At 34.1% G+C, this 10,914-nt stretch overlaps 3 protein-coding genes across 3 annotated transcripts; 1 reads left to right on the top strand and 2 right to left on the bottom strand.

Moving 5' to 3' along the window:
• The first annotated feature begins 465 nt into the window (after positions 1-465).
• Nxt1 (NTF2-related export protein 1) lies at positions 466-1,021 on the top strand. Its single transcript, XM_090112375.1, has one exon. The coding sequence runs from the start codon at positions 562-564 to the stop codon at positions 976-978; it is 417 nt and encodes a 138-aa protein (XP_089968501.1). The 5' UTR covers positions 466-561; the 3' UTR covers positions 979-1,021.
• LOC149900699 (lipopolysaccharide-induced tumor necrosis factor-alpha factor homolog) lies at positions 971-1,672 on the bottom strand. The gene is made up of 2 exons (XM_090112374.1): positions 1,299-1,672; positions 971-1,221 (listed from the first exon to the last, which is right to left on the bottom strand). The coding sequence occupies exons 1-2, from the start codon at positions 1,598-1,600 to the stop codon at positions 1,107-1,109; spliced, it is 417 nt and encodes a 138-aa protein (XP_089968500.1). The 5' UTR covers positions 1,601-1,672; the 3' UTR covers positions 971-1,106.
• Positions 1,673-1,801: 129 nt separating this feature from the next.
• On the bottom strand, positions 1,802-3,406 carry LOC149900698 (lipopolysaccharide-induced tumor necrosis factor-alpha factor homolog). The gene is made up of 2 exons (XM_090112740.1): positions 2,820-3,406; positions 1,802-2,726 (listed from the first exon to the last, which is right to left on the bottom strand). The coding sequence occupies exons 1-2, from the start codon at positions 3,230-3,232 to the stop codon at positions 2,612-2,614; spliced, it is 528 nt and encodes a 175-aa protein (XP_089968866.1). The 5' UTR covers positions 3,233-3,406; the 3' UTR covers positions 1,802-2,611.
• Between the last annotated feature and the right edge of the window lie 7,508 nt (positions 3,407-10,914).

The raw sequence follows: 10,914 nt of genomic DNA, 5'->3' as shown, positions 1-10,914 counted from the left end.
TACTTGTTTGTATTTCATAACGTAATTCGACTATCTAAAGGATTACGGGGTGGAATTTCTTAATACCACTTGGAAGGTCCATCTCCAGGTGGTAATTATAATAGATTTTAGTCGGTTCTGTTCCCAAATGTGGTAAGCGAATTTTCGGATATCTGAATGCAGTTCTTTGAATAATCAGACCTTCGTTAAATCATAAAAACTGCTGAAAGGTGAGTTTATCTGAGTATATACACTACGTATATAACAATTCCGGATTATGAAACAACGGTGGTAAGTGGTGGTAATAACTAATAATTATCTATGTTTAAAATGACATGCACGTTCCATATTATCTCTCTTCGTTAATAATTGCTCAATAGACCCCTCTATTCCTGCTTCACCATGTGCATTAGATTTAAAAAAAATGTTTCGTGAATCGTGATGTACTCGTCTTTATCTATGCTCTATGGCCCGATGCTCTGCAGAGGGCATCGACAAAATATGTCAAATGTCAAAATCATATCCTAATGTTTGAAAACAAATGAACTTCAGTTGATCTCCAATATAAAATAAAGAAAAATAATGGCCACGGAAGTTGCTGTTAAAAAAGTTGACAATGCATGTGAAACTGCAGAAGAATTTACAAAATTATTTTATAAACAACTTGATAATAGTAGGCACCTAACCTCAAAGTTGTATCTTGATACTGGTTTGTTAGTATGGAACGGAAATGGAATCAATGGAAACACTAAGATCCAGAAATTTTTATTAGAATTACCACCAAGTAATCATTACGTAAAAACGCTAGATGCTCAACCTGTGTCCGAAAACTTTATGCCGAATAATTTGACATACCTTATTCAAGCCTGTGGTGATGTCACTTATCAGAATGAAGAAGAAAGGAAACCATTTCAACAAACTTTTCTAATTGTGGCCGTCGATGGAAAGTGGAAAATTGCATCGGACTGTTACAGATTACAAGTACCCTATAGTAATTAGATTATTGATGTATGAACAAAATAAAGTGATACCAAGGACTTTTTTTATTTATTTTTATTTGTCGTTAATAATTTAACTTAAATAATAATGTGGAGTTGAACATAAATATATTTTTAAGGTAATTTTGTTTAAAACTTAGATGCAGAACCCAAATAATAATTACAATGTGAACAATAATGTTCTGGTTTTTTAAATGTCTTCAATGCATAAGGTAAAGCAGCAAGGCAACATAACATACACCACCTGTGAACCAAAATCATTGTATAAATATTTGGAGTTTAAGGAATCACTTCAAACAAAATAATAGTTTAAAAACTTACATGGTAAGACCACAAATGAATCCGGCTATCATGTGTGTTTTTTGGGAATTTGCAAAGACCACATTAGTCCTGGACCGTTTATGGCAACTTGGACAATCAATGAGGACTGGTTCATCTTTTAGAGACTGTTGCACAATAATAGTTTGATGTATGACAGGTTGATTAGTTATCACTCGCCCATGCAACATATCCACAGGTGTATACGGAGGTGGAGGCTCTACATTTCGAATTTGATCTTGGTTTTCTTCAACTGCTTCTTGCCTATTTTCTATTCTGTTGGTCCTCTCATTTCTGTTGCTCATTTTTTTAATACATTTAAATAGAACTTGCTTCAATATTGATCAGTCCCACTTCATGTTGATAACATGTTATCAGTTAGTCATAGATGCTTTTATCTAATCAACTTGAATATACAAATAACAGATAAAGCACAATAATATAATAACTGATATATATTCTCAAAATGGCTATTCAATAATATACTTGGGTAAATAAAATAAAAATAGCATTTACAATTTATTTGCAAGACATAAAAATCTTTTTACAATTCTGGAACAAAACTATCAATAAAGAACAAATCATAAGACTAAAAGATAATAAATAAAGTATAAACACTTGGAAGTATAATTATGTGGTAAATAAGACAGAAAACATACAATAATAATTCATTAGGTAAAGAAAATACAAATTTTATTATATGTTTATTGACATGCTAACATTTATTGTTTTAGTATAGTTGAATTTGATTATATTTATCACAGTTTATCCAATCACCATAATATTATAGATATTTTTAAGCATATAGATGAAATGCAATTTGAGTTTAGAAGTGATTGTAGATGTACGGATAAATAATAAATTGGGTGATTTTCACTTTTTATAACATTAAAAAGGGCACTGATTATTACTAAACAATTACAATGATAAAAAGGACATAATTTATTGTGTTGATTTATATACTCTCAATTATTTATTCAAATGTTAAATTATATGCGTATTTGATATTTATTTAAATATATATATGTATTGGAATATTAGAAAGATGATCCAATAGCACACTTTAGATTATCATTCATAGTGAATAAAGCAAAAGCTGTCTAAGCTTAAATCATTTTCTTACAAGTTGTAAATATACTAAATTTCATTAAACTTATATTTGTGTCCTATAAACAATAAAAATACAATAGCAGATTTTTCACTTTAAACTTCAATGTTTGCAAATGGCACCTTAGAAATTTGCACTTTCAGACTATGTTACAATTTTAAGATTAATATTTAAATAAACTTTCATAATCCAACTTTTCTTCATTCTTTTAACATTTGTTACTCTTTCCGATAAAAGTACTGCAGTTTGGGCAGTAATGTTCGGCATCCTTGAATGTATCAAAGCAATATGGAACAAGACCCAGACAACACAGAGAGCAAGCCCTGAAAATAAAAAAAAAATTGTAATTATTACATATCTATGAAATATTCATACATTACATATTTTTATCACTATAAATATTCACAGATACTCACATAGTTATAATGCATACAGATCCAGCTACTAAATGTGTGTGCCAGGCCGTGGTGTATGTTACTCTAGTAGTAACAACCTTTCCACAATTGTAACAGGTTACTGTAGTGGGTTCAGAACCGACTGCCGCAGGGATCACTACCCCTACTGGCACTGACATACCCGGTGGCGGCGGTATGTCCCCTGATTGAGGCTGGGTTATATTCACAACAGGAGGATGAGGGTAAACACCAGGTGCAGTGAAAGACTTCGGTGCTTGAGAGCCCGTAGGATAGCCGCCTGCCTGCGGTACCACAAATCCATAGGGCGGATTACCCACTACCGCTGAATATGGAGGTGGAAGATCATCTGGTGCCGTAGGGGCTATGGTTGTTACTGTAGATGCTATCGGTATATTTGGATCATGAGTAGCCATCTTGATGTTTACACTTAGACGTAAAATTTAACAATAAAGCCAAAAGTATATTTATCTACAGTTAATTTGTAGTTAGCATTTGAATTATTGATTAAATCTTAATTCCATTGAGATACACGTTATAAGAAGTAAGTTTCACTACACGATACAATGCAGAATACAAGAAAACTTCCAAAAATAATATATTGGGTCTTATATCTTGTATGGACGATAAGTTGACCCTGCACACATGCTTAATTTCCTTGTGTGCGTGATGGCAAAGTATACCATTATAAGAAAATGTGTGAAATAATTTAACAACTGGTCATACTGAAAGCTCTTATAGTAGTTTGTTGCCAGATTGGGTATTTCTTTCACAGTTCTAGGTAAAAATTTGGATACCACAGAAATTTTGGAAATTGAATAATTATGGTACTGCATAGTTATTTGGGTGGGTTTCATCATTATCTCACATTTATTAATATTTTTAGAGTATTATAAAACGAAACTAACCAGAACGATGAAGCTTTTAAGAAAAAGAAAATATTTCGGAGGAAAAATAAACATGCATCTGGTAACCCTTGTACATCCGCCATTGCCCGCCATTATTGTCATCTGTGTCGATCGAGGATAACCTCTCCGCATTTGTTCTATAATACTATTTTAAACAACTTTTTTGTGTTAACACAAAATATTTGTTTAGTACTAGGTACGACAGGACGTTTTCTTAAAGATTTAGTGAATAAGTGGCGATAGGACGTTTATAAAAGTGTTAGTGGACGTTGTTTACATTTTTTTTTTCGGACTCAGCATTTGGGTAAAAATGTCTGGTATCCACAGAAAATGTGCCAAGTGTGGACGAACACGCGCTGAGGATCCATCAGTGACCTACCACAAGTTTCCCTATCCCGGAACGACTAACATTACTAAGTAAGTAACAAGCTGTTTATCTTGTTGAGACCCATCTAACAACCAAATACACTAACCTTAGACCTCCAGACAACGTTGATTCCCGCGGTTCGAGCCCTAGTGTGGCGCCCTTAGTCATTATTAATTTAATTATAAATTTGTTCTCTTTTTCAGAGCACGCGCTTGGGCCAAATATTGTTGGCCAAATGAAAATTGGAACTCTGTAGAATTTTTAATGTCAGTCCATAAAGCAAGCAAAGTTTTATGTGGAAGACACTTCAGTGAATCACAGTTTTATGATAATGAAAGACAAAAACTGAGCAAATTTGCTGTCCCTGATTCAACAGAAGTAGAAGAAATGTTAAAAGAAAGAGTTGATGTGTTTGACCAGGTATTTATAAAAATAAATATGTATTACTTGGAGATCCACCCTCATTTCGCTTTTAATCAGAGGTTTATCCAATACTGTTATTAATTACAGAATGTTTCACAGTTAACACAGCCAGGACCACATACAACAAGAGTGCCTTTGTCACAAGTTGATTATAATCAGCCTTCTACAAGTGGAGTTATTTCAACACAACCACAAATGAAAATTCTAAGTGATATTGATTCATGTGATAACAAAGAGGTAAATACTACTGATTTTATTTTTTTTGAATTTGTAATACAACTTTTAATTCATCATCATCATCATCATTTGCTTGCATCCACCGGTGCCCAGCGACCTTCACCAGGTCTTCTTGCCACCTTGTGAGAGGCCGTCCAACACTATGTCTTCCGGCCCATGGCTTCCACTCAAGAACCTTTCTTCCCCATTAATCCTTTTAATTTTATCATTTTAATTACAATTACAATACAATTTACAACTTTTACTTACAATTAAACTATTAATTACAGAATGTATGTCAGTCAGCTACACTAAAGCCGCTAATGCCGAATGTGTCATTGCCACTAACTGAAGATATTCACACCCAACCTTCTGCAAGTGTACAGGTAAATACAGTATAATTTTTTATTTCAACTTTTACTTTTAGAGGAGAGTTTCATATTGAAGAAATTAACTTGTGGATCTGAATAAAGTCCCTATGCTTAATGCTAATTTTAGGACAGTCAAAATAAAACTGAATAAGTGCAACAAGTAATTTTTTTCTATTGTAAGTATAGAATAAAAAATAATATATCAGGACAGCCTCATATAAACTAATGTGTTGTTTCAGAATGTACCTTCGAAAAGGTCAAAGTCAGACAAAGTTGAGCAGCACACTGCTATAACAAAATGTAAAGATATTTTAAAAGATTTGAATGTTGGTAAAGTAGCTGAAATGACCCTCAGAGAAGTGAAATTATATAGGATTTGTCAAAAAAAACTTAAAGAAATAAGGAGGCTAAAAGGACAATTAAAAAACAAAAAGGGCATTAATAAGATTCAGACAATTGCAGAAGATGAAAATGTGCAGAAATTACTTGATTTAAATATCAGCGGTTCTTTTGCTCGATTGCTACAGAGCCAGCTGAAAAATTGTCCAAAAAAACCAAAAGGAAGACGATACACAGTTGAGCAAAAAATTATGGCTTTAGTGCTGTATAAAAAATCACCGGCATGCTATAGACTCCTCAGAAGAATGTTTGCTTTGCCATCTCAAAGCACTTTGAATAAAATGCTGAACCGAGTGCCACTTAAACCAGGCATTAATGAACATGTATTTGCTAGTCTTAAGAAAATGTCTAAAAAACAGACAGATGAAGAAAACATCGCTATTCTATCATTTGATGAAATGTCAATTCGGAAACATTTATTCTATGACATGAGACAAGACCAAATACTGGGCTTTCAAGACCACGGCAATCATGGCAGAACGAGTGATATTGCCACAAAAGCTCTCGTATTTATGCTTTCTGGGATAAGAAAGAGGTGGAAACAGCCTATAGCATTTTACTTCTCGCATACGATAACTGCAGATAGAATGACAGTTATGTTAAAAGAGGTAAAAAAAAAAACAAATGAATTTATTGAATCTTGTAAAATATTTACAGTTATTTAATAATTCTCTTTTACGTTTTTCAGGTACTTACAGAATGCTTCAATTCAAGCATTAATGTGGTTGCTACTGTTTGTGACCTATCAACTGTCAATTTAAAAGTTTTAAAAACATTGGGATCAACCACACAAGAACCATATTTTGTTCACTGTGGTCGCGAAATTGTCGCTCTTTTGGATCCCCCGCATCTACTTAAATGCACAAGAAATCTCCTAATGAGACACAATGTGGAATGTTCTACTGACTTACAGGGCAAAGGTATAAAAAATAGTGACATTTTTTATTTAGTTATAAATAAAATAAAATTAGTAAACTGTTTAGCTAGTAAACTATGTATTCATTTATGAGGATATGCTTATCTTGGATAGTTAGGATTTGTGGGGTCGATCAGCCTTACAGTTCATACAAGCAAAATCTTATTACTTATATTGAAATTTCATTTTGCTCTTTACATTATCTCATACAGAGCTGTTTTGGAGCACTGGAATGTTTATTATTCATTTTTATTGCAGTCATCTCTTGTATTGTTAACTGGATAATATCTGCTTTTTTTTAAAATAACGTCATATATTTTTTGTTACAGGCATTGCGAAATGGGATCATATAAAAAGTTTCCATAACTTGGACAAAAATAATTCAAATTTTATGTATGCTCCCGCACTCACCGAAAATCATTTGCAACCAAACGTAAAACAGAAAATGAGAGTAAAACTTGCAGCACAAGTTTTCAGTCATTCTGTCACGGCTGGCATATTAGCAAAAATTGCATCAAGTAAGTGATCTTTATAAAGCCTCATTTAAACAGTTCAAGCTACATCATTTTTATTTATTTATATTTATTTGGCACACCAACAATAAATACATTTGACATTCATACAATAGACATTATAAATTCATTAATAGTATGCATTTATCATAATTGTATAGAATTATTTAAGTACATTAACAACATCATGTCATCATCTCCCTACCCGTAGAGTTACTGTTTTGTTGAATTAATAGTGAACATCATTAAATTAACTATTTATTTTCACAGATGAACTTCCAGCGGAAGCCCATGCGACTGCAACATTTTTGAAAAAATTCGACGAGCTCTTTGATGCTGTTAATGCAGACAGCAAGGACTTGCGCAGGGGAAAAAAGTATTCCACAAACCTAACTGCTAGAAGTCCTCATTTCCAGCTGTTCAGTGAGATGAGGCAATTTATTTCTTCAATGAAATATGTGGGGAGTAAATCAAATCCTCCATCTCAAAATGGATGGATTCAAACATTAAATGGGATAGAAAGGTTGTGGAAAACTTTGCAGAAATTAGGAGTGAACAGCCTTCCCACACGTCGCTTAAATCAAGATGTATTAGAAAACTTATTTGGCTGCATCAGGTATAACTGTGGTTGCAACAACAACCCAACAATAGAACAATTTGTGTCCGGTATCAAAACGGCGATAATTTCAAATTTGCGGCACACAGGGCAAAGAAAAAATTGTGAAGATGACTCTGCTTCATTAGCAGATAATTTTTCAAGTTTCATTAAACCCCAAACCGCAAATTTGGCCGAAAATGTGAGTTTAATCATTGATACGGACAATATTGAACAGTTATTGGCTGATGCAGTCGAAGCAGTGGAGTTGGTAACATCGGAAGGGCAAGCTTGTGCATATGTGTGTGGGTTTATATTCAAAAAACTTCGAAATAATAACTGCTCAGGCTGCCAAAAATCATTTTTGATAGAAAGTCCCACCGAAGAACCCATACACATATTCACATCCTTCAAAGAGTATAATGATAAAAACGCATTATTTTATGTTAATAGAAATATGATAACATGTGTTGAGACAATGGCGACCATTGTAAATGATTATTTCATCTCCAATGCCTGGAAAGCGAATTTAAAAAAAAATATAATGACAGTGCTTGACTGTGTTGATGTGAGTTTTATAAATCATTGTCAACAACATATGGATATTAATAAAACTCACATCAAAACCAGCACATTTTATATCTGTATAAAAAGATTAATTGTTCTAAAAAACAGAGAAATTGATGAAGATGAGCACAAAAAAGCATTGGAGAGGAAAATGAAGGTTTTAAAAAATAAATGATTTTATCCAAGACATTCTTTTATTTATAATCCTCAAAATGCATAATTTCCGTTTTCAAAAACGGGTAGCATGTAAGCAAGAAGGCAAATTCATAATTGTAAGTATAGAATTTCTCATTCAGAATTCTATACAATTTATGAATTTGCCTTCATGCTTACTTGCTACCACCTGATTTTGAATAGGCTTGACTCCCCACTTTTGAATATTGGCGCGCTTCATAGTTTTTGTGGCATTCCGCAATGGCGCTAGTTCATAACTGTGTGTAATACAATTGGAGTTTTTTTTTTCTATGGAGTTACCATTCTTCTCCGCTAGGAGTACTAGTGTTACTAGTGTTCTGTGATATCAAATATTGTTCGAAAATCAGAATGGCAATATTGAAAGTCAATGTAACATGTAAGTAAAGAATGACATTACGTAGAATCTGTCAAGTGAGTGTCAAAATTGTAGTGACATAAAGGCACAGAGCAAGTAATTTTGGCCCTACCTAAGACCCTGTGACTATGTTATACCAAAAAATAGGTGTGTGTTATGAAAGTTTCATAGTTGTTTGCAGTCAAACCCTAATTTATGTAATTAATGCCGCCTCTACACATAGGCCAACGCGTTGGAAAGTACGCAGGCCCAGCCACCGGTCCAATGTAGCCTCTACACATAGGCCAGCGCATGCCCGTCCGACTAGGGCCCTTCCGGTCCTCCACTCAAGCGACAGCCCAAGCCGAGGTTCGAGATCCCCGTCAAGGAGGGACGCCCTAGCGCATGTCGCTACCAGGGTGAACGTTCAGTTCACCCACGCGTCCACGTTAAAATGTAGAAACTATGAAGCCCTTCTGGCTATTATTGAGAAACACCACACAAAAAAAAGGCCAGCGCATAATAAGTGCAGATAGCAACACAAAAAAATACTTATGAAAAATGTAATGCATGTAATGGCAGTAGAAGTAGCCATGATTCATTAAAAGATATACAGGACTTAATAGATTTGGAAGCCACTTTGAACAACTTTCATAAAATTTTATTGCTGTTTAAGATATTTTTAAAGAGATTCTTTTTTTATAACAACACTTTAAAGTTAATTTCAAGTACCTAATTAGTTAAAAATTCTTGACTCATTGTATTTAGGATTAAATAAGTAGGTAGGTATTAAATGCTGAACATACAATCATGTTATTTCTTATATGGCACGAGAGTGACCATATGCCATAGAAATTATAAAAAAATCCTCCATTAGGAATCATACCACCAGAAAGAGGACGGTTGTAATTTTTTTGATTTTTCGAAAATGTCGATTATCTCGCACACTAGAATCGTTTAACTACACATTTTTTTTCTCAACCGACTCAACGTCCTCTATCTCCAGTTACCAGACTATCCATTTATTACGCCACACCTGTAGGTATATATATGTATAAATCCGTATGTTTCGCAGAACAAAGCACTAATGGGCTTTATTATACATATTACTAGCTTCCGCCCACGACTTTGTACGTGCATCCCCGTTTTTCCCCGTTCCCGCAAGAATTTCGGGAAATCCTTTCTTAGCGGATGCCTACGTCCTAACATCTACCTGCATGCCAAATTTTAGCCCGATACGTCCAGTGGTTTGGGCTGTGCGTTGATAGATCACTATGTCAGTCACCTTTGAGTTATAATCCATACTAATATTATAAATGCGAAAGTAACTCTGTCTGTCTGTCTGTTACTCAATCACGCCTTAACTACTGAACTAATTTGCATGAAATTTGGTATAGAGATATTTTGATACCCGAGAAAGGACATAGGATAGGTTTTATCCCGGAAATCCTACGGGAACGGGTTTTTCTTTGATAACGCGGGCGAAGCCGCGGGCGGAAAGCTAGTATATAGATTAGGTATATATGTATTTATTTATAGAAACTTGGATTAGCTGGCGAACTTTCTGGATTCTGGATGGGGGACTTACATAAATAGCGAAGCGGATAGTAGAAGCGGAATACTGTATGGCGCAGAATAATGTCTTGCGAATCATCACCTTTTCGCATTTTGACCTACATATTTTTATCACGCTTTTATTTTCACAATTTCACCTGCTGTTTTATAGGTAACCGAGTCCCTGTTGTCCTTAAAACGGACAGATTTAATTCAAACTTTGTACACCAATCATTTTCGTAATTTTTTGAGTTTAAGCGCGTTTTTAATGCGCCAAGCATTGAGAGTAATACCGTCACGTCATGGAGTAATGCGACGATTAATAATGCTCTTTTTTATTTCGTTACTTAATACTATTTTAAACTACATATGTTAATTATTCCGTACATTTGCACGAGAATCAGTATCGTGAGCTTAGCAGTACTAGGTAGTTGAAGTCCACTTCTAGATTTATAACGTTTCCCTGTTGGCCAATAGCTGCGAATTTAGAAAAATATACCTATTATGGGTGTTGGTTGAACCTAGAATATTATGAAAACAACAATATTTTCCCTCCAGATCAATTTATAAAACAAAAAAAAATATTTCTAGAAAGCGGGAGATTTTCAGTTCCGGTAACTATTACCCGGAACCTTATGTAGTGGGTAATGAAATATAAAACCGAGTCGGTGATCTCTTCGAGATGTTGTATGATATTGGATAATAACCTGGTTTGTGGTGGGTGGTGTTGGGTAACCACTT

Source organism: Colias eurytheme, chromosome 18, assembly GCF_061535395.1.
Source record: "Colias eurytheme isolate Ceu_HAF_F1 chromosome 18, ilColEury1 Martin Lab GWU primary, whole genome shotgun sequence".
NCBI lineage: Eukaryota > Metazoa > Arthropoda > Insecta > Lepidoptera > Pieridae > Colias > Colias eurytheme.
Note: the sequence above shows the minus strand (reverse complement) of the source record. Positions and strands in the feature narration are given on the sequence as shown.

Coding starts and splice junctions, on each gene's coding strand:
- Nxt1 (XM_090112375.1), top strand. CDS start 562: ATGGCCACGGAAGTTGCTGTTAAAAAAGTTGACAATGCATGTGAAACT.
- LOC149900699 (XM_090112374.1), bottom strand. CDS start 1,600: ATGAGCAACAGAAATGAGAGGACCAACAGAATAGAAAATAGGCAAGAA. Junction 1,222..1,298: donor TTCATTTGTGGTCTTACCAT/GTAAGTTTTTAA, acceptor TTTGGTTCACAG/GTGGTGTATGTTATGTTGCC.
- LOC149900698 (XM_090112740.1), bottom strand. CDS start 3,232: ATGGCTACTCATGATCCAAATATACCGATAGCATCTACAGTAACAACC. Junction 2,727..2,819: donor TCTGTATGCATTATAACTAT/GTGAGTATCTGT, acceptor TTTTATTTTCAG/GGCTTGCTCTCTGTGTTGTC.